We start from the raw sequence: 26,632 nt of genomic DNA, 5'->3' as shown, positions 1-26,632 counted from the left end.
GTGGAAACGTGGGCCAATGTCCACCATGTAAAGCTGAATGCCTCCCTTAATTTGGGGGCCCATTGAGTGATTACTGGGGACAACTGAATAAAACAGGGATGGGCGTGAAAGTCAGAGGTTCAAAATGAGCACATCAAGGTGCACAAGCGACTGGTAGGTGGGGCACGTGCCCCCCCAGATTGGCCACCAACTCAGCACCGCTTAGGATGGGGCAATTTTTTTGCCGTGCGGGCCAGCCATGTCTTGGTGCTGGGGGGGATTAAGCTGTGGCACAGAAGTATAGGAGTGGATATACGGGGCTTTTGGCTCGCCCACAAATTGTCTGTCCCACGCTCTGGAGGCACCAGTCACCCCTGTCAAGGTGGGAAGGCGCTAGTGCCAGTGCCCACTGCCCTCCAATTAGCCCAAGGAGCCAGGGGGCACTGCCCAGTGACACAGTCCCCAGAGACATAAGCACACCAAAGGCAGGAAAATGACCCTGCAATCCCAGGGGGTCCTGCGGCCTGATGCCCTTCCTGGTCAGGCACAGGGGACTGATGCCTCCCGAGTCTGGGGGGCGCCAGATTGCCAAAGGGTGAGGGGCCGGATGACGACCCCCAGTGGCCGATCGCTGAGCCAGCAGCAAAACTGGAGGTGCGTGTCCAGTTTCACGGCTGGCGCTTCCAGGGGGCGCGTGGCCGATCTCACTGTGGTCAGGGCAAGCTTGGCAAGGGCCAGGAGGAGGTTGACCAGGCCTTTTGATGTGTCACTGGGCAAGCGTGGGCCTCGGCCCACCACGTAAAAGCTGTAAGGCCGCATCGGTGATGGGGCCACTAAAGGCGTATCGCTGACTTGTGGGGCAAATAAGAAACGTAACAGCCGGAGCGCTGGGCACAGCTGTGCAGGCAGTGCGCTGAGGCAGCGCCCAGTGAAACCGCCCAGACCTGCGAGCGGGAAGGGGCCGGGAAACGCCCCGCCCGCCCGCCCGCCCCAGGGCCCACGGCCGGAGCCTCCTCCCGGTTACTATCCGGCAGTGAGGCAGGGCCAAGAGAGGGCTGGCCAGGACGGCCCGGGCGCGCTGCGCGCGGGACTCGGAGCCGAGCGGGGGCAGCGCCACGCCACGCCCCGCCGCCAGGCCCCGCCCGCTGTGCCCGGGCTCCGCCTGCCGGGCGGCGCCGCTGTCAGGGCGCGGGCGGAGCTGGGCCGGGCCGGGCCGGGCCGGGCGCTGCTGCCCCGTGGGCGGCGTGGCGCGGCGCGGCGCGGCGTCCCGTCCCCTGCCCGGCGGGATCCAGCACCGGCACCATGTTCAGGCGGATCCTGCAGCGGGTAAGAGGCGCGCGAGGCCCGGCCCGGCCCGGCCCGGCCCGGCCCCTCCCCTCCCTGGAGGCGCCGGCGGACTCAGGCCCCTTCCCCGCCCGCCTCGGCTGCGAGCCCGCCTGCCCGCCCGGCATGGGGGTGCTGCGGGCCCGGCGCGGGGGCGGGGCTCGGCCGGCGTCCAGCTCCGCCTGAGCTGGGGCCCTCCTGCGTCTGCCCCAGCGCCAGCGCCAGCCCCGCGGCCGCCCCGGGGGCAGGGGGCTCCGCTGCGGCCGCCTCGCTGAGCTCTCCCGGCTGGGGCCGCCCCTCCTCCTGCAAAGCCGGCGCGGTGCGTGGCCGGCGCCTCTTCCCCTCGCCCGGGTTCGGCTTCCTTGGGAGCGGCCCTGCCAAGGTGGCTTCCTGAGTTGGGGTTGCCTTGGCCTGGGGGAGCCGGGGGGGGGTCTTCGTCTGCTGAGTCCGGCTGGGGGAGAAAGAGTCGAGTCACTGGTCTCCGACAGCTCCCCGCAGCTCCCCGGCCCTGTCAGGCGTGTCCAGCTCCCGTGGCATGGACGTGCTGAAAAGCACTTGGGGGGGCTTCAGGTTTCCAGAAGGTTTCGTGTCTCCTCAAAAGAAGGTTTCTGCTGAGGGGAGACAGGCTTTGAAGCAGGGGGTCTAACAACCCTGAGTGGCTTGGTGCCCTTCGACTATCTCGAGTACAGCCCCGGCAGACGGTTGTGCGCAGGGAGGCGGGGTGCACGTCTGTGTTTTGGAGCCCATTGCAGCTGAGGGTGGCAATTCTCACCCAGAGAGCCTGCCACAGCACTCCGGGTTGCCTTCAGATCCTTTCAGGAGTGCCACATAGTATTAGCTCCTTTAAGTTTACAACTGGTAGGTTTACAAATGATTTGTAAGATAAACCCCAAGATTTCAAATGGAAATCCATAGTCATGGTCCTTCTGAGCTCTTCGCAGAAGAAAAAAACCACTCTATTATTTTTCTGTAGGTCAAAAAAAAAAAAAGAGTGAAAATTAAGAGCTGGTTTTCTCTGAGGGCTGCCTCACATCTGCATAGACCTGAGAGACCTTCTAGATAGGGGTGCCACAAGTCTAAAGAAGGTTGAGAAGTCCTGGCTTAGGGCAACCTTAAGCTTCAACAGTGTTTTTGTCATCGTTCCTAAATAGACAGCCAAATCATGCCCTTTTGGAAGTTATTGTTTACAAGGAAGAGTTTCCTTTCTGAAATTTGTTGGAAACCAAATTAGGCAGCAACAAAACTGGAGTGCTGATCCAGTTAAGTATTGTTCATATTAATTAGGTGCATTTGATCTTGGGAGATTACCTGTGTTTGGAACAATTTATTTAATACAGGGAAAACTTTAAGTGATACTGCTAATTGATATTTTGTCCACAATCTAAATTTAATATACGAGATCTATGATCAAAGACAAGACCAATATAAACACCTTACATTTTTTCTGTGTAGACAGTTGTTTTAAAAATGTTTTAGAAATGAATAAATAAGAGACAAGTATAAGTCTCCATGTGGTTTTTGAAACTGAGTATTGTAGCACTGTGGAAAATGAATTGCTATGGAAGCAGAACTGTTAGTGGCTGAGTTGAGGGAAATAAAAGAATGAACAGAAAGACAAGGGCCAGATTTATTTTTAAAGGTATGGCTTGAGAGGGAGCTGTCTAAATGCCTTTAAAAATCTGGCCACAAGGGACTGACTAGACTTCTGAAAACTTTACTTTTTTGATAATCTTGTGTTCCTTAATAATAATAAAAATTGTATAAACAGTCTATGTACGACTTATCCTGGGAATAGCTGCTGGTAGGAGGTCTACACATGACAAAATACGAGGAAGACTCCTGATAGTCATTGGCATTCAAAAGCATCCATCACTCTTTACTTTGTCTTCATACAATTTAAACTTTAAAACCAGAGTCCCCAGAGACAACTCATTAAAGTCTTCTTAGAAAAAAGAACCCACATGGGCCTTTAGTGTGTGTCATTAGCACAGCTGGTCGATAATGAAGGAAATCAAATACACTTTCAGTTGCTGGCACACATTTCCTCATGTGTATTTTAAATCAGTTTTTTGGTTACTTTTCTGGTTGTTATTTGAATTTGGTTAATTCCCTTCTGCCTAAGCCTGACAGTAGCCACTGTTAATGTTATAATTTGAATACTGAAATTATGCACCAAAGGGACACCTTTTTTTATTTTGAAAGTCCTCATTTGCCATAACAATCTTAAAGGCAGCTGCAACTGAGCAGGACCTCACTTTAGTTTTTGAAGTTAGCACCTCCGTGTCATCTGCAACTTGGAACACTTTCTAGGCTCTTTAGTACATACAGACTGTCTACATTGAGTTGATTGTTTCTTAACAGGACCAAGAAACAGCTTCTCTCTTGTCTACCCAGAGCAATTTCTTGTCCAGCCTCATCTCACTGCTGCAGTGTCTTTCTTGACTTCCTAGACCACTCCATTCCTTACCCTCCACCCCCATGTATGTCTATCCAGAATGTCTTACTGTTTTTTGTACCTAGCTATTGTCTCTTGCCTGATGCTTGGATACTCTTTTTAGGGACATCCTTTTCATCTTCTGTCTGCACAGTGGCTAGGATAATAGCACCACGACTAGGGGCTCTTAGGCTCTACAGTAATACACTTAATAAAGATGGGGTATGTGTCATCTCTGAACTTGGAGATTGACCTAGAAGGTGGCATGTTCATCAGCTGTTCATGGCATCCCATGACATTTAAAAGGTGGGGTCAGTGGGAAGAAGTTAAGTCTAGTAGGTCACAGTCCAGCAATTGGATCTACAGAGGTAGACCCTTGTACTCGTATGGAAGTCCATTGACTTCATGGATCTGATTTTTAGCATGGGAACTGAAGACTTTAAGCCTGGTTTCATTTTCTCTCACTGTAAAGTAGGTGACACACTTCAAAAAAGGAAATATAATTATCATATTACATTGCACAGTATTTGTTTCTAGCATAGGAGAGAGTTTAAGTAACAGTGTTGTCTAGTATGTTTTCTTAGGTGAAAATGGTACAGAGTAAGCTCTGTTTAAGTACCTGGTCTTGGGGACCGTAAAAGGTTATGTGGTTGTCTGAATTCAATGTGAAGGATTTTTATTAACCTCAGGAATAGTCTGCTAACCTTTTTGCACCTCCTTAAGGCTTCTTACCTTGTTTCTTGTAGTATCTTATGATTGTCATAGCAGCCTGGAAATTGACAGCGCATCAGTTCAAGGCTGCTTTTGAAGCCTTGAAATTGAGGGTGCTCTGTCAGTTTCATCAATGATGCAGTTAAAGGGAGTACAACTAGTTACAAAATTGGCAGCATCTTAAGCAGTTTATACGCTGAACCAACATGCAGGTAACCAGAGTTTACTGCAATTTATAATACAAGCAGTAACCAAACAAAGAAAGCATGAGTGTTGTGCACTTACTGGTATGCATATGTAGAGGGAGTTTGGAATGATGTTACTTACTACATGTCATTTTGAAATGTAGAATATCTTCTAGGTCAGTCAGGGGCAACCTTTTTGGCAGGCCCGCCACACAGCCTCCTTGGGTGCTACTGCTGTCCACTTTTCCTGTCTGATCAGCTGCTCCGCTGTCTGCTCCCTGCCCAGTGCTCCCTACCTGATCTGGTGCTTTTCTTTTTATTTCCTGTCCTGTGCTCCCCATCCAAACTTCTACTCTGCTTTCTGCTCCCTGCCTTATATGCCACTGTGCTGCCTTTTCTCCCCCAGTCTTGTCTGTGCCACACAGAGGCCGCCTCATGTCACTTACGGCACCCATGCCACAGGTTGGCCACACCTGTTCTAAATCACTTGAAAACTATACCTTTTCCCAGGAAGATTCCAAAGGGAAAAACAGATTGAATATGAATAAAGCTGTGAAAAGGACCAAACAAACATGCTGCAAATTGCTTAGTACCAGGGGTTTAATATTTTTCTTTCTTCATTCTTGTGTCTTATGTTTTGTTACTTACGGAATTCAGAATGACTGGACAGTAATACCTTATGCAGTATTTAAATCTGAACTGAGAAAATTGTGTACACCCATGTCCATAATACTGATTTAAACCTTTAAAATATATTTTATTCTGAATTGAAAAAATACTTAAGTTAGTGCAGTTATAGGCACAGAAATGACTATGCAAAAAGACATAGGGATCTATATTTATACTTGGTTGTTTTTATGATATTTGCTGAGTTCACCTTTTAAAAATATACTTTCTTTCATTTTGAAACTTCCTCTGTTTTTTTGGAAGGAAGGTGGAATTCTTTTTCTTTTTTGTTGCTAGTGGTGTCTTTTTTTTGTAATTGCTTAGTTTTGATGATACACGGAAAGAATATTATATTGTTCAGCTTGTTCTTCAGCAGCTGTATTGACATGAAGTGCTAACAGTAGTAAACGTGTACATATCAGAACAGTAAACAAATGCAACTTGCACATAAGAGTCAAGAAGGTGCTAGTTTAACATAATCAGTTTTCCAACTTTAGCTATACTTAAGGCTTTTCATTTTTGTTTTTTAAGTGTATGTAGTAGCTCTGCATGTCTCTGTGTAGGTATCTGTGCTCATTGCCCCTACTCAAGCAATTTATGCAGCTGTGATTAATTAAGAAAACCAAACAAGAAAACCAAAACAGTGTCAACTTTCTTTCTTTGGTTATGTATTATGGGCCTGATTTATAAAGCTGTGCGTATATACTGAGATTTTTCACTTGTGCATGGCACAACCATCTTTATGGTAAGAACCTGGATTTACTGAAAAAGCCTGAGGTGGAATTCATCTAAGTTGCATGGTTTTCTGTAAGCAGTGCAGTTTAGATCAGTAGTGAACAAAACACACTTTTGCCCTTTGGTGGGGGGAGGGGGCAAATCTTAGACCAGGTTCTGTCATTTTTAAATCAGTCTGTGTGTGTGCTGAACTTCTGTTCTGTTATGGGTATAGACCAGTTTCTGATCACGTATGCTAGTAAAAGTATAATGTCTGTACCTGGCCTTGGTCAGTCACAGCTGAATCCACTAAAAATGTATCCATCTACTCTGCTGAAAAGAATGCATATATAATGCAACTTTTAAAGGTCTAGCATAAATGCATTTGAGGTTTCAACATCTTCATGATGCCTTAATTAGAGATTTTTTTTCTTGACAGCTTGTCTGTATTGCATTGATAGTGGACATTATGTGCATTTTTCCCCCCAGATCCTGATGCTTTGGTACAACAGCTCCTTTGAGGAAATAGTGTGTTCTGTGATCTGGGGCTATAGTGTCTGTTTAAAGTAGCAGTTACCTTAAAAAGGGTGGAGGATTTTACTAAATAGCATTTAATAATTTTGTTTGGTATTTGCATAATACAAGCAATAAGACATGAATGGGGTGCATTTCAATGTGATTATAGCATGCCTACAGTGTTTTATAAAGCAGTGGCTGTAATCAACTATGTGGTAATAATGGCTTACATTTATATAGTACCTTTCATCCTGAAAGTTGTAGTAACAGTTCATTTGTAAATACCAGATACTACAAGCTAGCAATAGTTAATATGCATAAAACAAGGTGAAAGGCAGACACCTCTGAGGTGAAACATGGCAACTGTTTAATAGTGTGCAGGAACATTATGTAATAATTTACAACAGAAAGTGAAGAATAGTATTTTCTTCTTTGCTAATTGTCTGAGCGAATTCCTACTCTTGGGATTAGCTGAGCTTCTCTTGGTCAGATATGCACAGATACGTTCTGAAGTGAGAGGCTAAAAGTGTCCACTTATCAGCTAGCTTTCTGCCTGTCTAAACAGGCTCAGGAATAATCTTTTTGTGCTGCTGCCAAAGCTGGCTTGTTTGCCCTTCCCTACTCTGACTTTACTTTCTGTTTTATACCTTTGCTATTAAAGGCCCCAAAGGAAGGTATTAAAGGCCCTTCCAGCCCTAATTCTATGATTCTCTGAAGATCTGCCTTCGTTTCAGGAATTCACAGAAGAGACGCGTCCAGTAGTGCAGATATTCTTTTGGTATAACAGTGGTCTGTTGTTACCTAGGGTATCTTGTGGACTAGGAATAGTTTGAACTGAGGGGGACTTAGCTGGCTGTGAGATTTCTAGAATAAAAGTTTCTTCATATTAGTCAGTCTAGGAAAGTCTTTGTCATTTTACTTAAGCAGCCCTTCATTAGAGCTTCCTCTGGGCAAGAGAGTATAATCAGCTGATGGGACAGACTAGAGTTACACAGGAGAAAGCTTTGATACTTGACTCCTCCTTGTCACAACCAAATTAAGTAGTGCCCATGTCACAAACAAGTAAAACCATTCAAAACAGTATTTTTCTGCACTAGGTTAACTAAGGGTTAACAATAATGATAGTAACTGCTTTTTTTTTGCTGCGCATGTCAAAAAGAAATGTATAACTGTGATACTAACATGAAATAGAACTTAGCCTTCTGTGCTGTACATAAATCATTATAACTGGTCAGAGAAAACAGGGAGTAACCCTGTGAGATAACACCCTAGCGAAGACCGCTAGATAATTGGCGATTCTAATTAAATTTATGACGTGGCGAAAAACAATTGGCTATTACACAAATAAAACCCGTCTTTACTTCCATGAAGAACAGGAGACCTCTGCACACACACCTGAAAAAACCTCTGAACATATGCGTGAGAATAACTGACAAATTGATCGCTTGTCAGTCTCCCCCGTCTCGACCTAATCAGACGTAAATCAACGACCTGCCGGCCCGACTTTTTTCTCCGTTTATCTGCCCGACTGACGAACTCTTATACAGACCGACCCATGACCTACGAACCTTAAGCTGTAACTAACCAAGTATCTCTGACCTCCGCTATTCACCACCTTGACGGCGTGAGTAAATAATCTTGCTTTGCAACCGATAAGCGTCCGCCTAATTAATTCCACTCCAAGCATCACAAGTACCCGCCTGACGGCCTTCTAAGGCCCCAGACCCTTATCTGCCTGGGTGGGAGTCAGGGAGAGCTGCTGGCCAGCTGCCCTGGGTCCCTACAGTCCTGCCCCAGAGCAAATGTGTCTGTAACTTCTGTGGGGCTTTTCAGTGTCTTGAGGTGCAAGAATGGTATCTGAGTCTTACCTTTGTTTAGGAAGCCCAGAGCTTATCTATTAGGAGGGCAGCTACTGGCTTTGTCCAAGTTGAAGAAAAGTATTCTTACATAAAATGCAGTGTTCTCATTTGTTTTTCTTCCTTCTGCTTCTTTAAGACAGAAAAGTCATGATTACATCAGCAGGAAATTTCTTTTGGATATGTGGGCTGTCAGAATTAAATTTTGCAATGGGGATTAGGAGGAATCTGCAGGACTTTTGGACTGCAAGATCTTTTTGGTGGGGACCAGTTTTCCTCTTCTGACAGCATTGATTACTTTGTACTTTATGGGAAGCAAATTCTTAATTACTGAAGATGTCTCTTCTGTGTATTTGACTGGAGAGAGAGTAGTAGCTCCCCCTGGATAACATAAGAGCGGTAGATGTAATATGATCATTTTAAAAGAAGTCCTGATTTTTAAATTTTAGAAGATTTGCCCATGTGTTGGACACTGACCATTCAAAAATACCTATGCTAAAAAGACCTTTCCTTTCTCTTTGGAATGATAACATTTAGAACTATACTGACTGTTGGTCCATTTTGCTCAGCACCAATAGTAACACTGCATATAATTACTTTTTTATTTACACCAAGCCAATTCGCTGACTTAAGCAGAGTTACTCCTTCACCCTGGAGTGAGTAAATTAGCTTACTGTGAACGCGGCTTCATGTAGTAGGGTTTTTATGTCTTGGTCCTTTTGGGTGCCTGTACACAAGCATGAAGGCTGCTTCGTGCTGTAATTAGAGCACGTTGGAGAAGACGCAATTAATTGAGTCTGCTGGAGCATGGTAATTACTGTGCTCCAGCAGCATCCTGTGTCTTGTGCATCAATGTCCCTGCACTTCAAAATGGTAGTGGAGGTGCTTGAACTAAAGCTCATCGAACAAGCTTTATTTGAAGTGCCCCGCTACCATTTTGAAGTGCCGGGGCATGGGTACACGAGATGCTGTGGTACTTTAATTGGAGCGGCTCTCAGAGCTGCTCTAAATAAAGCACTGTCCCCTCCTTTCCACCCATGGAGCATATGTAAAACTGCACTTTCATTGCTGTTTAAGGTTGCTGGGTTTTTTCCCCCTTACTGTTTGCCTATTGCTCCTTTCCCTTTTACTGTCATGTCAAGTCTTATTGGCCATTGGATCTTCAGTTATAGAAAATAGCTCTCTCCTTCAGTTGTGATAGTAACCAAATATCTACCTTGCCTCCATTTTTAAGGAATCTATTACATGAGAGGTTGAGCAGAGAAACTCCAAAGGGGACAGTAAAGTGAATGCTGAAACCCTTAGTTTCCTAGTGGGTAGCCTTACACTTACTACTTTGTTACAGGCAACCCCTGCTTAACACTGTTTCACTTAGCACTATTTTGCCAAAACACTCATTTGAAATTGATACCTGATTTCACTTAGCCCTTATTGAGTTTTGTTATAACACTTGTGGCACCATCTTGGGTCATTACAAACAATTGCAGTCGCCATCTTGGGTTGTCAGATACTTTCTGTTTCACTCAATGCTTGTTTAACTTAACACTCAGTTTTTCAGGACCCAATTAAGAGCGCTAAGCGGGGGTTGCCTGTATTTGTATGGAGCAAGAGATTTGGATCAACAGTAGTTTTAAGAAATCTACTTCATATGGTAGTAAAATTCCTTCTCAAGTTTACTTTTGAAGCTTGAGGTTCAAGATTCATATTTCTTCATAAGTAATTGTTTCATGTGCACTTTACTCCTAATCCTTAAGGTGGGTGGTAATAATTTCCAATGTAAATTGCGTCTATTTATGTACGATGCTATTACTATTCTCTTTAAGGAGATAGCAGTTGTGAGTTCTCATCTTTATCTAGAACATGGCTGTTCATACTTACCTGTTCTATAACAGCTTATTGCCATATTTTCTTGCATAAAACATGCTCCTGAAATATAATAAATACTTTGCTTTTGAGAAAAAAAATTAAAAAAAATCAGACTGAAGAAATTTCCCCTCCCCTACACCTGAATTGTGGCTGCATAGAGCAGGAGCTTAGCCAGTCTTCATGTAACTCATGCTCCTTTCCCTGCTTAAGTAAAGCTGAAACTCCTATTACTGCTAAAGACTGATTTCCAGGGATCTTGGTTTTCTCTGTTTAAAAATCCAAAATTTTCAGATTAAAACACCCACAATCCATGTTTTTCCATGATTAAAATGAAACACTATTTATTGTGTGTGCGCGTGCGCGCGCGCACACACACACACACACACACACACACACATGCGCGCGCAGTTTGGAAGCTTACCAGTGCCTCATTCATTATAATAAAATAAATTCTAGATAGCTATATATTTTGGCTTCATTTTGGTTTTTTAATCATAGAAACTCAGAGCTCCCCCTGTCTCCTTTGCCTACCTGGATGTGAGTCCAGCTGTGGCTATCCCCTCCTTTGCTTTGTGGCACTGAGCAAGCCTGATACGCTGGTGCCGTGCCCTTGCCACCACAGCCCCCCAGTCCCCTGGCCCTGCTGGGGCCCCTCACTCCCAACCAACGGTCCCCCCCTGCCCCTAGCCCTATTGATGCCCCTCCTGACCCACAGCCCCCCACCCTTCTCAGCCCTGTTGGAACCCCTCACTCCTGATCCACTGCCCTGTGGCCCTGCCAGTTGTCCTCGCTCCCAATTCACAGTCCTCTACACCCCCCAACCCTGCTGGTGCCCCTCACTTCCAACCTGCTGCTCTCTGCCCCCAGGCCCCAGTCCCCACAGTGTGAGAGAGAAGGGATAGGCATGTGGGGAAGGTGGGGTCTGGGCTTAGGCATCATGGGGGGGGGGTGTGGGAGGCATTGGTGATGAGGTGGGGGGGCATAGGTGATGCATGGGGTGTGGCAGAGAGGATGCAGGGTTGCAGCCTAGCCGGATCCCCCCAAATTTGCTGTAGCTTACCCATAACCCCCCTCCCAGCACCGCTACTGCCTGCCCCAAGCAAAGCCCAGCCTGGCCCCAGCCCCAGCCCTGGCCCCGTGCAGATCTGGGGCCACACGCCCCCCACCCATGCCTTCACAGATGAGCAGCGGGAGCAGCAGTGGGAGCCATTGGATGAGCGGCTCCCTGATAAGCGGCGCTCAGCCCTCTCCCTTCCCATGCTCCCCTGGAAGAGCCATGGCTCTGTCCTGCATGTGCCCCCCCTGGGTTGGGCAGTGCCTGCCCCAGCCCCATTCTCTCCCTCACGACAGGGGCCTTGATCTCCTCCCCCTCCATTCCACCACACCAGACTTACTAGCTGCATGCTGCTCTCCACGCTGCCGGCTGTGCTTCTCACTACCTACGTGCTGTGCTGCGGCTGCACGCATGCATGGGCCATTTATCGGTCAAATTATTGGCCACATCAGTCCGATTTCCGATGCAGACAATTTTCTTTATATTGGTGCTGATCCTATATCGGACCAATGTGTCTTTGCACCTCTATTTAGAAGTGATTCGTTGTTGAGATGAGAGAAGATAATTAGTGTCCATCTCATTCAAATAATGTTTTAATCTCATGTTAGCCTCCTGTACACAAGGAAGGAATACTAGGAGATGCTGCCTTTCCTGCTATATATTTCATAAATTTCCAGAAAGCAAGGCTGTTGGCAGTTTAGCTTTTCCTGAATAGTTTTTCCTTTTTATTTCCAAAATGTAACAGAATATTTGGAAATATTTTTATTGCATATTGCTCATCTCTGAATTAGTTAATTGAATCTTCACTTTTTTAGAAGAACTCTCTCTGTTTGTGATATATATCTCTATAATATGTAGAACAGCAGCTGTTTGGTTATTGTTTTTAACTACAAGTTCTATAACGTTTTTGTTATGCACCTTTTTCCCACACCTCTTCCTGTTTTAACATCTCCTTTCATGTTGCTTCTTGCCCAGTTAATTTCACAAGTTATTCCAGCCTTGACGGTCTTTTCTTCTGCAAGTCACTGTCCTCTTTTCTATCCTGTTCACTAGTATGCAGTGCCTTCCCAGTCTTGTTCGTCAAGTTACTGATCTCATCTTTCTGAACAAGTGCCATGACCTCCTTTTTGCTGTGACAGCTTCAAGACATTACCTAACTTTTATATTTGGTAAGAAAGCAATAGATCAGGGCTGCCCAATTTCTGGGCAGCCAGGACAGGTCACAGCTCCCCTCAACTCCTGGGTCCTCACAGAGTGGTTAAGGCCTCCTCCCCACAGTGCAGCACAGGCAGCTTGGCTCCTCCTCCCCCAGCTGTATGTACCCCATAGGCTGCCCAGCTTTCTGTCTGCCTTCAGCCCCCTCTGCCTCCAGCCCCATGTGCCACTCAGGCAGCACCAACCAATGCAGGTAGCCTAGCTTCGTCCATGGGGGCAGTCAGGAGGTGGTGGTTGTGTGCACGGCTTGTGCAACTGGGAGAGGGGAGAGTGGGGGAGCTAGGCTGCCCAGTGCTGTGTGCATGGTAGTGTGGGGAGGGGAAGGTGCTGGGCAGCCTGGCTCCCCTCACTCAGCTAAGCATGCTGTGTGTACATCAGACTTCTTTTTCCTGGCCATGTGGGGGGATCTGGGCTTTTGAATCGTTACAGGCTGTGCTATGTATGGAGCTTCCCCTGTAGCAGATGGCGTTCCTGCACAGTCTGGTTCCCCCTCTTTCCTAAGCATGCTGCACAGGTGAGTCCAGCATGGACAGCTCTGTACCTCTTTGCTTCCCCCTACCATGCGCACAGTGTGGGCAGCCCAGCTCTGCCCTTCTTCTTGCCATGCACATGGTGTGGGCTGCCCCCTCCCCTTCCCAGGTAGTTTGGCTCTCCCACCTGCTGACAGGCTCCCTTCTTTGCCACATGCGCAGCTTGGGCACTCTAGGCCCCTCCTGGCTGCTATGACATGAGCAACTGGGGAGAGGAACAGTAGTCTGGTATGAGCCTGGGCCACATGCTAACTCTTCAGAGGCTACCAGTTGGACAGCAATAGATGATAGCTAAAGAATCCATGGGAATTTCTGGTCTGTAGCACCCATTACCTTTGTATATTCTGCTTGCCTGTCAGCTCTAGCTCCTTCCTCAGCAATTTTTTTTTCTTCCTTTTTTCTTAGATTATAAAGTTTGAGAGGGACAGTTTCAGCTTCTGTGATTAAATATGTAGAACACTTTGGAGACTTTTGCCCTCTTAATTGTTGAGCTAGAAGGAGACTGTATTGTGCTCTCTGCTTAGAAGCAGAAGACAAAAATAGCAGATAACATAACAAAGAGGACACAGACATCAAGGAGTTTGTTTTAGCAACTATTTCGGTGATGACTGAAAGGGAGATTGTAACAAGAAAAACAATCTCCTTTCCCATCTCTTGACATGGTTGTTATTATCTACCTCTGATAATCTGAGGTTCCCTTACCTCTGTTTACCTTCTATAACTGAATCTTCAAATACTTCCTTAGAATGTCCCGTGTATAAGCACCACTTTGGTCCTTAAATGATGGATTGGACTCATGTTTAGTCTTGGCAGATGCAAGATACGGAATATACTACAATTCTAAAATTAGGAAAGAAATAGGGGCACAGTGGTATCTTAAAGTCTCTGTCTCTCTCTCTGTCTCTCAATTAGATGAAAAACAATCACAATTGGAGACATCTTTAAGAGAGGATTACTGATCTATTTAAAAAACTAATTTACAAAAATTGTTAAAATTATGCTTGATCTAAATTCATGGATCTCTGTGTATGTAAACATGGATAACTTGGATCCTCCATATAAAACAAAACCCTTTAGCTTGCCTATAAATATATGGCATTTTAACTCCCTGATTAGATTTGTATAGGTAACTTTGATTTGTATGTATGTGAGTAGCAATTGGTCTAGAGATCAAAAGTAAAGACTTGCATGAGAGGAATCTGAAATCTGCATGTGAAAATTTCCCAGAAATATCAGGATGCATCTAAGGGTAGAGAAACTGTGCTAAAAGAATACTTTGGGACTAATTCAGTAACTTCCTTACTGATTCTTTATTCACCCTTTCAAGAATACTCCTATGGCCATGTCTATACTTCTTTCCTAGATTTCTCTTACTTATAAAGCCTAATAGCAGGTGTCTGATGGAAGTCATTTAAATGTCCCCGAAGTGTTTGTCTAAGCTCCAGGAGGAGTAAATGGGTGGGTGTTATTTGCTTGGTAGAAGATGTCTTGTTGGGGGAAGGAAGCAGCATAAATATTGTCTACTTTTGACTCTGATTAAGCATTAGAACTTTTGAAATGGATAAGAAAAGCGAAAATGAATTTCTTGATGAAAAGTTGGCTGAATGCAATGAGGTTAATAACTGGGATTTTTAGATTCCGAATGAATTAAAATGTACTTAATTTGCTTACAGTTTTGAATTTGTAATCTGTAAATAGCATATTTGCATTTTGCTTCCAACAGGGGATTCATTTTATAGGCTTCCTTTTTGAATAACCTTGTCTAACATTAATTGGAAACTTGGGCTGCTTACAGATGTGAAGAAAAAACTAAAACAGCACTTTACTTTCAGCTCGGTGCACCCCTGCGCCAAGTGCAGTGCTTGTCCAGGAGAGGCATTGCATTAGTTTGACCTGGCTCACCCAACTTCTGTTTAGACTGGGCACTTCAACAGGCCTTTTTGGTGCTTTTATCTAGTAGCTGATTAAATCAGCTTTAGATAGGTGGCAAAAAGCCTGCTGAAGCACGCAGTCTGTACAGATGCTGAGGAGCTGGGTCAAACTAACGCACGTCCGCTTCTGGTAAAGCGCTGTTTTTTTTCGGGGGGGAGTTCCATGTCTATCAGTGGCCTTGATGTACAAAGCAGACTTTGCCTTCCAAATTACAAAAAATAATTTGTTGGTGTTCATTTGTATTGCGTCATGTTGGGGCATTTTGTTGGCTTTTTTTACAAAATAATCCACCAGATAAGAGGCATTTTAACACCTTGTTGAGTTAAGCTATCAAGTGTATAGTCTGAAGACAGTTTAATAATATTTATTTAACTGTCTTGTTAATCTCAACTTTAGTTTCTGGGCTTTTCTTGTTGAATACCTTAACTTACTGTATTTACTCAAATACAAGATGAGGTTTTTCCCCCACAAAATGCATAGGGGAAAAAAGCCCCTTATTATTGCATACAAGTAAACCTCATTAATTTCATTAACTACATTGTCTATTGTTAAACTGCTGCCAAAAGCAGCATGTGCTCAGTAATCAACTGAAGCTGATTAAATTCAGCCCATGGGCGACTGGTGCCACTTACTGCGTCTACCAGGAAGTGGCCGTGGCAGTCCTGAAAGTGGCCGCAGCCCTTTGCGCCGACTGGGAAGTGGCCGTGGCGGTCCTGAAAGTGGCCGTGGCCCTTTATCTGGCGCTCTCACTCCCTGGCCAGTGCTTGCAGGGCGGGAACCAGCACTCCCGCCTGCCTCCCCTGCCCATCGCCGAAGTGGGGAGTGCAGCCTGTCGGGGGTGCACGTGTGCCTCTGTGCACCCCCTACGCATTGTCACTGATGCAGCCAATGCTCAACTTGACTATAAAACATGTGGCCCAAATTGTCAGCCCTGACACCCTCCCCTTGGTGCCAAAAATTCTTGCTTAAAAAAAAAAAATCGTGTTCCAGGTCACATGAGCCAAATCAGCTCCAAAGCATACCAGAACTCAGTTGTTCCAAAAGCCATATTGATTGAGCAGGCAGAACTCAATAGTTCTAAATAGCATGTATGGCGCTACAACTGGCAAGCTTCCTCCATCTCAGACTCTCACCCTAGGACTTCATATGCTCCGAAATCCATTGGGAGGCATCCTACGTTCAGGCCCAAGGCCAAAGGTTCTGGGATTCAGATGCCCTCTACACTTGATCTGCGCCATGCTTGCTACCACAGGGATAGGTTGGTGCAGCTCATCTGAATATGAAAGATGGTAGTGCCCATTGCATGGAGCGCCCATTGTCTTCCTCAGTGCCAACTCTTTTTAAGTCTTGGTGAGCCGCTACACTGCATACATTTTGATTTTCTCTTTACTCCCACAGCTGAGCTGTGCCTTTTCCATTTCCAATGATTACTGTGTCTTCACCAATCTTAAATGTCTGGTAAATATCATGACACAGGCCCCCAAACTGTTCACCTGGAATCCCTCTGTCTTCCCCTCTTGCAGCATGTTGCATATGATTATTGTGACCTCACCCTGCATGAGGTGGAGCTGGACCAAGTTGCCTTGCACCTCATTTGCATATACATTTTTGGGGATCCCAGGACTTGTGACAAGAACACCTGGTTCCAGTCATGAGTCGGGGGGTGCTAATTAGCAGGTGGATCCTTTGTGAGGTGATGCTATCTATACACACTGAGCAAAATATGCTTTCTCTTGCCTTCTGTAGCACCTACATCAGTCAAGATAATGCAAAGGAGAAAAATCATTCTTGTTTTACTGGCATAGAAAACTCATTTATGGAAAGGCTGTGATTTTTGTCAAAAGTGTGTTGAGAGCTGAGTTCTTTCATTGATCCCCATCTCTTGTTCTTCATATTAACCAACATTCACCACCCTGGCTTTCATGCATTATATTGAAATAAATGTAATATATCTGCAGTGAATTTCAGTAAACATCACTGATTAGAGATTCTCTGAACAGTGTAGATGGGAATGATTCATTGCTTGGGCTTCTATAAGTGTGTACAGTATAATAATGTTTACCATATCTATAGGTATGTCTGTGGTATAATGTAGACCAGGCTTGTCCAAGATATGGCCCGTGGGCTGCCATGCGGCCTGCCAAGGCATTTTCTGGGGCCCGTGGTGCTGCGATGGGAAACGAAAGTAAACACTGTTTACTTCCCACCCCTAGTCCCTCCCCCAGCCCCTCAGCAGCTTCCTAATGGCTGCTGAAGGGCTGGGGAAGGGACAAGGTTCCCACACACACCGTGTCAGCTTGACGTTGCCGACACAGCGTGTGTGGGAAGAGGAGTAGCTGTGTGCCGCTCGGGACAGGATGAGCCCAGCTGGAGCAGTAGGGGACTCAGCTGCACTTTCCCCCTACCTGCGCTGGTCAGGCCAGAGCGGCACACAGCTTTGCTGCTGCCTCTGCTGGCTGGTGCTGAACCAGGCAGGTCCCATCAGGAGCAGCATGAAGCTGAAGCCGGATTCCCGTGTGGTGCTGGGGACTGGAGGAGGCCGGCCAGGTTGGCACCAACCAGCAAAAGCGGCGGTGGAGCCGTGCGCCGCTTGGGACTGACTGGTGCAGGCAGGAGGAAAATGCAGCTGAGCCCCTGCTGCTCCGGCTGGGCTCGTTCTATCCCAAGTGGCACATGGCTCTGCTGCTACTTCTGCTGGCCGGTTCAGACCTGGCCCACCTCCTCCCATCCCCAGCAGCACATATCTACGTTAGTGAGGAACGTTTAGTTTTGGTTGAAGCTTGTTCTGATTTCCTTTCGGCATTATTTTATAAGTGTCCTGAAGGAGTTTGAGTGTGTGCAACTTCTTTTGAGAGGACTGTTTTTAACTATTTCAGAAATACTAAATAAATATGTATTTGATGCAATGCATTTTGATTAGTATGAAGTATAAATATAGGTTGACTTACTTTCAGCTTTTTTTGGTTGAAGATTGTATGAATTATATGGATTATATGAATAAATCAAAAGGGCAAACTATATGATTGAAAAAAGGGTATTGATCTCTACACAGTTATAAGAACTGCTTCTTGATTTTTAAAAGCTGTATGTTCCCACCTTGGTAGGATTAAACTGGGGCTGTGGACAAAAGCAGCTATCTTTTAGCTGCCTTTTAAATGGAAGGCTGAACTGCTTAGGAGGACACGTCAACTATTCTAATCTGCCTGCTTTTGTCTTGGTACAATTTTACAGCAATTTAGCTGATTTTAACCATGAATGAAACAGGATTAAAGTCACAGTGGTATTGCTACACTTGTATCGCTACAAGAGTTTGAAGACATAACTTACATCCTAACAGTTTATCTTGGTATCATTTGAAATAGACAGACATAGTGGTATCAATCTGGAATGCGCAGGTCGCTCCTCAGCTATTTGTATACAATCTTGGGGAGCTTTATTTTCATCAGGCTTTCAAGGTAGCATTTGGAAACTTGAGCCTTAAGTTTTGTTTGGAAAACTTACTGTGGAAACAAGGGAAAGAAGAGCAAAGCCCTTGACCTTGGAAGTGCCCAATTGATTTTTTTTTTTTTTTTTTTTTTAGTCTGTTTTTTTCCTTTTTCCTGCCCCTGTGAGCAGCATCCAAGGAGGTGTAGATTGGGTTCTGTCTCTGGGGCCTCCAGGAGCGTGTGCGCCTTGGTCAGGCAAGCCGTTGGTGATTCCATTCTGTGATGAGTTATTTTCATTAATGGGTGCTGAAATTAAATGTTCTTATTTGTGCCAAGACTTTCTCCTCCTCTTCCCACATGTTTTGGCTTCACTTAATCTTTTCTCTCTTCCTAATGAAATTATGATTTCATAGCTATAAAATCCAGGAAGAGAATGCAGATTCAGTTCTCTTTATTTGAAGGATAGGCACCTGCCTGGGGTCATGTGACCACAGCACACTTTCCTGCTTAGGCAGGGGGTTGGACTCAATGATCTGTTGAGGTTCCTTCCGACCCTAGCATCTATAAATCTATGAGCAGTGGTAATCTATAGGATCATACTGCTTGTAGCGCTGTTGACTCTGCTGGCGCCCAGCCCGGTGAACTATGTGGTAAATCGTGAGCCTTTTGATCTTGCACTAATAGCATGCAGTTTGTACCACCACCCCCCACCTGCCTTTAAGCAGCACTTTTGTGTGTGAGTGCGCGTGTGTGTACGAAACCCCTTGATTTATTTTCGCTGCTGTAGCAGCAGGAGGGGGACAAATTCAAGGTAAAGCTTCAATAATTAGATTCTATCCCTGGAAAATTAAAATAAATTTATAATTTTTTCCATATACAGAATCTAATTATTGGGGGGTCATGTGATATCTGGGGTTGTCTTATATTTGAGTATGGTTTTTTAATTGTATTTTTAAATAACAAGCACAGCTTGGCTTAATTCTTTTTGTGCTAAATTGCTGCAAATGAAATTAAATAGGGGTTTGTTAATAGTCATCACTCATGATGTTTTGAGAATTTAGCAATAAGTTTTTATGGACTGTTACTGCATTGACAATTTATGGATTGCTTGTTGAATTGTTCAGTGGATTGATGCAACTGTTGTAAAATTCTTGTGCAAATGGGTAGTTTTAATTTATAGCAGACTTCAGAGAGGATTTAATATTTTTTAAAAATCTTTTCTTTTTCAGACTCCAGGCAGAGTTGGATCCCAGAGCTCAGATTCGGATTCTTCTGCAACACCTGGAAATGCAGTGGATGTGAACAATGAAAGCTCGTCAGAGGTACTATAGGATAGTGGTTCATGGAAATAGAGTCTTAAACTTGGGATCTGATCAACCTCATTTTGTTGAAGCTTTAGGGAGATGATTCAGGGACCTTAACTAAATGATCCTTGTGTACATTGGCAAATACATGTGTGTGGGTTAAGAGAAGATTTCTTTGTGCTGATTCTGTACATGTTCATTTCATGTTCAGCTTGTATGCAATGAAGTATGAGCAAGAATATCTGTCAATAATTGTACATCAGTGATTTTTACACTTGGCATCCCGAATGACCTGCAAATTGCAGTATACAAAGAAATTTTAGTGTGGTGTGTGTTTGCATTGCTATTTTGTCAGTTGCTTCAAAGGCTCATCAGAAAAAATCTCCTCAAGCATAAGGTTTGTGCATTACTTTCTCTTGATACCTGTCATAAAACTTCTCGTTAGCTGTCTTACAAGTTGCTTGCATAAATTGATTAATTTGGTTATTGGTTGCACAGTGGCAAATGGTACTAATTGAAGCTCCCCTGAGGATCTGAAACAAAGTGCAGTGGTCATTTTAATTGCTGCAGGTAAAGCATTGTTCTCTTATACTGAAATATCTAACACTATTTGAACCTCTGATATTTAAGTATTTATAACATTTTATCTTAACAGGTATGGTGGTCCTCTCTCTGCTATGTAACTGGCTTAAGAACCTTTTCTACAACTACTTTGTGAGCAGCTACCCAGACCCATTTGAAGGATGTCTGTCTTCTACCTACTGTTCTGTAGAACTGGGAGTCCCTATTTATTCTGTTCTATCTAGGCTGGTTTGTTTGGTGGTTTTCCAGCCTAGAACACTTTAAAGTGCTGGGAAGTAAGAAAATATGTTTGGCCCTGCAGAAGATCTGGGTATTTGCTTAGAGACTATGATCCTTCCATAAATAGTAGGGCTGGGCTAGAGAGGATAGAAAGATGAAGGAGGGATATTTTAATTGAACTGATTGGAATTTTTTGAGTTAAAATCCCTGCTCAAAGCCCTCTTTTTGTTGGAGGTGGAGCTCATGCTTGAGGATACAGCTCTGTTTGTTTGTGTTGCCATATTTTTGTTGGAGATAGAATTCATGTCAAATCCACCTGTCCAAATAATTCATTTCTCTGGTAAACTTCAGCCGAAGGTGCTGAGTTTCTTGGAACTACCCAGGCAGTGCTTAGCAACTTTTTTAGGCTTCAGGCTGGAATGACCCAATTCATGTCAGAGAATGGTGGGTGCCAGAACCTAGCTGCCATGGGCACTTTTCCCCATGGCAGCATGGGGACAGCCACCCACTGCTGAATGCCACTGAAGTCTCATATCCTACAGACTGGATGTGGCCCCTGGGCTAGAACTCGTCAACCCTTACTCTAAGGTGCACCTGTCTACCTTCTGAAGTACTGCATCATTTTTCCCAGTGGACTACACTGTGATTTGAAAACCCTACATAGAGAGAATAAAATCAGTTTTTCAGTTAGTCATGTGATATGCTCATCTAAAAATACTTTTGTTATTGCCCCATGTGTTAGATGAAAATGTGAGATGTAAGACTGTTAAATTGAATCAGCTGTTAAATAAAAGCACCAAACAGCCCTGCTGAAGCACATGGTCTATACAGACACTGGGGAGCTGTGTCAAACTAATGTGCTTTCTCTTCCGGTAAAGCACTGTTTCGAAGGTTTTTTTCCCCTATATCTGTCAGTGCCCAATTTGAACGCTAGACAGTTTTCTGCAAATGTTGAATTGGGTTTGCTCGCTTGTGTACAGCAGAATTCTTGCTCTTTTACAGTGCATTTCTTTGTGTTTTATGAAAGTTCTGAAAAACTTATAAAACATGTTGGATTTTTACATGATACTTCGTAATGGATAAATTGTGATTGCTTGTATGCAAAGTGTCCCTTTGTACTACAGAGCAGTACCAAAAACCTTTCAAAACTGGTGAAAACAGTTAACAATCCTATGGCAGCATGTTCAGCATATTCAAACTTAGTCTAAGATAAATTGGTTTATTTTCACATTTCTAATCATGCTTTTGTTTGCCTTTTCTATTATGATCTCATGATCTGTGAAATTGTCTTACAAAACTTTGTAAAAAAAAAAAAAAAAGATACAGCCTCCAGCCTTCTTTGCTTTGTAAGAATTTTTAAATCCACCAATTGACACCTTACCTGTTCTTACTCTTTCCATTGTTAGTTTTAGATTAAAAAAAACCCAAATGTACATTTCACAGGGCTTCATCTGTCCACTTTGTATGGGAATGTATGTAACACCTACTGATCTGTCTGAACATTACCAAAATGAACATTTTGGGACAGAAACAAGACGACAGGAGCTTCGTGACCTGCCTACAGTTAATATGGGTCTTGTTTATTTGTTACAGTGGCTTGGTAATGGGTTGCTTAACATAAATTAAAAACGTTTCCTTTCTGGATGCTTGGGTGCCAGCCTATTCCACTTTTTCTTGATGCTTAAAAAACAAAACCATTATTTTTTTTTATGCATGCTTGAAAGATGGTAAATTTAGTAAACATGTATTTCATGGGTGCTCTGTCTCTATCTTTCTGGTTTGCAGCTCTCTCTCAGGTGGACTGTCTGATATTGGTGATTTATATTTACATGTTTTTGGAACAGTTTTTGCCTGATTTATTTTCCTTTGAAATTCAATATTTATACTTGATATACTTTTGTATTTGTCACAATAGTGAACCTAAAGCATAAGATTTTGCTAAATCACTGATGCAGTGTAAATTTCATAATGTAATTAATTAATTAATTAATTAACCTTTTTAAGAGACTTTTAAATGTCCGTTTGGTTTTTTAGGTATAGCTAATTTATTTTGGAGTTATGGAACAGGGAGGAAAACATGGAGGAAAATAGGAATCTTTAAAATCTTTTAATTCTATTTTTAAATGTTTTACTAAGGCACCTCAGCTATATTGGCAAAACTGCAAGGATAAATAGCATCTGATAAAGCTCTGAAGTTATTTTTGTCTCCCAATAATTTACAAGACGACTTAGTTAAGTAGCTTTTATGGTAGGTAAACTTTTGGACTTGAATGGATCAATCCTCTGTCGATCAAGTCATTCTATCTTAAATGTGTATGTGGGGGGGACATATGGCGAAATGGCTGACACTTGGGTAAGAAAAAAAAAAAAAGAACTATAGCCGTATCAGCAGCTTATTGGAAAGGAGTGGAAGTTGGACTAGGGTTAAGGATGGCATGCTGTTTTAATACACAGGTGGACCTATTTTACATCATAGACCAATGAGTCTAGAGCTGGGGTTGGCTATAGCCTGCAGACCGGATATGACTTGTGGACATGGCAGTGGGGGCTTCTACCATGGGGTGGTGGTGGTTGATGGGCCATAGTGTCTGTTTGCCTCTGACCTGTGCTGGGTTGTTTTTGGCCTGTGGGCCAAGTGGGTGGCCTGGGACCAGTCCATGGGCTGGATGAATGGCATGGGGCTGGCCCTGCTGGCCAGACTGGACTCATTGACAACCTCCTCATCTTCTTTCTTCACACTTCACACCATGCCAGATCTAGTGCCTGCTCTGGTGTGTCTGGGACTGTTGCAGGCAGTGCCTGCTTTGAGACCTGGGCTACATGTGTACCCTGGACCAGGCAGAGTGGGCACCACCTGCAGCAGGCAGGATGGGCATTCTGGAATGTGGGAAATGAGGAGTCTGGGTATTGTGATATAACATGATAGCAAGGCACGCAAATAGGAACTGTAGGGATTGCTTGAAGATCCTCTTGATCCTTCTTTCAAGATGCAGTGCCATCTGGCTTATAGTTGAGAAGATCTGGCTAAGTTTTGTGAACCATACAACTTTGATATTAGGCTCCTAATAGTTGATTAGCACCAAATGTTGCCTTTTATTAGCAGACTAGCAAATTGCCCATCAACAATGACCAGGGGGATGGAGGTGGGGGGGAAGCTTGTTAGCCCTAGCCTTAATCCCCCTTGCCCCCACCGCTGCTGCCACCTCCCAGGAGTGGGGGGGGAGGGGCTTAAACTTGCCCCGCAGTCCCTTCCATTCCCCTCTGCCAGCACCCTGCACCACTGCTGCCGGGGGGGAGGGGGTGAGGCCAGCAGTGCAGCCTCACTCCTCTGCTCCATCCCTGCTGTCACGGTAGCGCTCTGCCACCTCTGGGGGGGGGGGCAGGGGGCGGGTCTTTCAGTAAGCAATCAGAATGCTCCAAGAGCGTTACAGACAGAGAGACAGATGGACCAAGCACTCTATTATATTAGAATTGTGACTGTCCTTACTGCAAGAAATAACAATAATTTTATCGTTATGCTTAAATAGGGTGAAGCAGAACCCTGTCTGGACAAAATCCTGTCTGAGAGGCGGAGGTGCTGAGCATGGGGCAGGGGGGTTGTAGGTGAGGTTGGGAGTCTTACCTGCCCCAGAGACTCAGTCATAGAATCATAGAAATTTAGGGTTGGAAAGGACCTTAGGAGGTCATGTAGTCTGACCTCCTCCTCAAAGCAGCACCATCCCCAACTAGATCACCCCAGCCAAAGCTTTGTCTAGCCAGGTTTTGAAAGCATCCAAGGATGGAGCTTCTACCACCTCTCTGGATAAACTGTTTCAGTGTTTTACTACCCTCCTAGTGAGAAAATTCTTCCTAGTATCTGACATAAACTTCCCATGCTGCCACTTGAGACTGTTGCTCCTTGTTCTGTCATCTGCTACCAGCGAGAACAGTCTAGCTCCATCCTCTTTCGACCCCCGCCCTCTTCAGGTAGTGGAAGGCTGTTATTAAATCCTCCCTTTGTCTTCTGTTCTGTAGACTAAATAAGCTCAGTTCCCTCGGTCCTTCTTCACAAGTCATGTGCCCCAGCCTCCTGATCATTTTTGTTGCCCAGCCAGCCAGTCCCCAGTCTGTACTGGTATGTGGGATTGTTCCGTCGTAAGTGCAGGACTTTGCACTCATCCTTGTTGAACCTCATGAGGTTTCTTTTGGCCCAAGTCTCCTCTTTGTCTAAGTCACTCTCAATCCTAGCCCTACCCTCCAGCATATCTGCTACTCCCCCCCACTTGGTGTCATCTGGAGACTTGCTGAGGGTGTTCTCTATGCCATCTTCCAGGTCATTGATGAAGACATTAAACACAACTGGTCCTGGAACCGACCTTTAGGGCACTCTACTTGATAGCAGCTGCCAACTAGATATTGAGCCATTGATTATAACCCTTTGAGCCTGATGCTTCTGCCAGTTTTCTGTCCACCTTACAGTCCATTCATCCAGCCCATACTTCCTTAGCTTGCCTGAGAGAATGTTGTGGGAAACCATATCAAAAGCCTTACTAAAATCAAGGTACACCACATATGCCAGTCTCCCTGCATCCACAGAGCCAGTCATTTCATCATAGAAAGCAATCAGGTTGGTGTGGCCTGATTTGGCCCTGGTGAATCCTTGCGGGCTGTTCCTTTTTCTCCAAGTTCTTAGAAATTGATTCCTTGAGGATCTGCTCCATGATTTTTTTTAGGGACTGAGGTGAGGCTGACTGGTCTGTGGTTCCCTGGATCCTCTTTCTTCCCTTTCTTAAATATGGGCACTATGTTTGCCTTTTTCCAATCATCCGGGACTTCTCCTGATTGCCATAAGTTTTCAAAGATGATGTCCAATGGCTCTGCATTCTCATCAGCCAACTCCCTCAGCATCCTCAGGTGCCTCCCATTGGGCCCCATGGAGTTGTATATGTCCAGCTTTTTCTAAATAGTCCCTAACCTGTTCTTTCAACACTTAGGGCTGCTCACCTCCTCCCCAAACTGTGCTGCCTGGTGCAATAGTCTGGGAGCTGACTTTGCCTGTGAAGACTGAGGTAAAAAAGGCATTGAGCATGTCAGTCCCTTGCTGTTGCTGCTGCTTATGGCAGTGGTATGGTACTGGGGGATGCTGTTCTGGTGTCTCCTATAAGTTAGAACAGGGTGGTGCCCTGCTAGCTCATGCTTTATTATGCTAGTGAGCTTGAGGCCTCTGTGCCATTCATTCCAGTCACAGTGCAAGTGTCTTCCATCCTTGGGACCCTTTATTTGTTTCATTTACAAAGCAACCAGGACTCCAGTGATTGTGTATAGTAGCCTGGAACTCAAGCCTTCACATTCAAAGATGGTGGATGATGGTCCCACTAGGGGGAATGCCATACTGGATCTGGTATTGGCAACGGGGGATGACATGGTAGGGGACCTACAAATCGGTAGCCATCTGGGGGACAGTGATCACCTAATAATACAATTCACCATAAGACGTCGAGTGGGTAAGGTAACTAGTAGGGTGAAAGTGCTAGACTTTAGGAAAGCTGATTTCAATGCACTCAGGCGATTAGTCAAGGACACACTGCAGAGTAGGAGTTTTGAAGTGATGGGAGCCCAAGAAGGGTGGCTGTGCCTTAAGGAAACGATCCTTCGGGCACAAAGCAAGACGATCCCCGAGCGAGGTAAAAGATGGAAAGGGGCCAGGAGGCTTCCCTGGCTGACCAGAGAAATACAGGGCAGCCTAAGGGTCAAAAGGGGAGCACATAAAAAGTGGAAACAGGGAGAGATCACCAAAGATGAATATACCTCCTCTGCTTGTGCTTGTAGGGAGGCAGTTAGACGGGCCAAAGCTACCATGGAGCTGAGGATGGCAACCCAAGTAAAAGACAACAAGAAATTGTTTTTTAGATATATAGGGAGTAAAAGGAAGGCCCAGGGAGGAATAGGACCCCTGCTAAATGGGCAGAAACAGTTGGTGACGGACAGAGGGGACAAGGCTGAACTCCTCAATGAGTTCTTTGCCTCAGTGTTCCTAAGCGAGGGGCACGACAAGTCTCTCACTGGGGTTGTAGAGAGGCAGCAGCAAGGCGCCAGACTTCCATGCATACCCTGAGATGGTGCAGAGTCACTTGGAAGAACT

General features: G+C 44.8%; 1 protein-coding gene across 2 annotated transcripts in view; it reads left to right on the top strand.

Annotated features, from left to right (window-relative positions):
• Window positions 1–1,187: 1,187 nt before the first annotated feature.
• Window positions 1,188–26,632, top strand: part of EEA1 (early endosome antigen 1) — a 124,899-nt gene continuing 99,454 nt past the window's right edge. Inside the window, exons 1-2 of one of the 2 annotated variants that reach the window (XM_059726173.1) lie at window positions 1,188–1,305; window positions 19,636–19,728. In XM_059726173.1, the coding sequence (XP_059582156.1) occupies window positions 1,282–1,305; window positions 19,636–19,728 (117 nt within the window). In that variant the 5' untranslated portion in view covers window positions 1,188–1,281. The remainder of the gene's footprint in view (window positions 1,306–19,635; window positions 19,729–26,632) is intronic. The other variant, XM_059726174.1, reaches the window with a different exon arrangement.

Source organism: Alligator mississippiensis, chromosome 4 (assembly GCF_030867095.1).
Source record: "Alligator mississippiensis isolate rAllMis1 chromosome 4, rAllMis1, whole genome shotgun sequence".
NCBI lineage: Eukaryota > Metazoa > Chordata > Crocodylia > Alligatoridae > Alligator > Alligator mississippiensis.
Note: the sequence above shows the minus strand (reverse complement) of the source record. Positions and strands in the feature narration are given on the sequence as shown.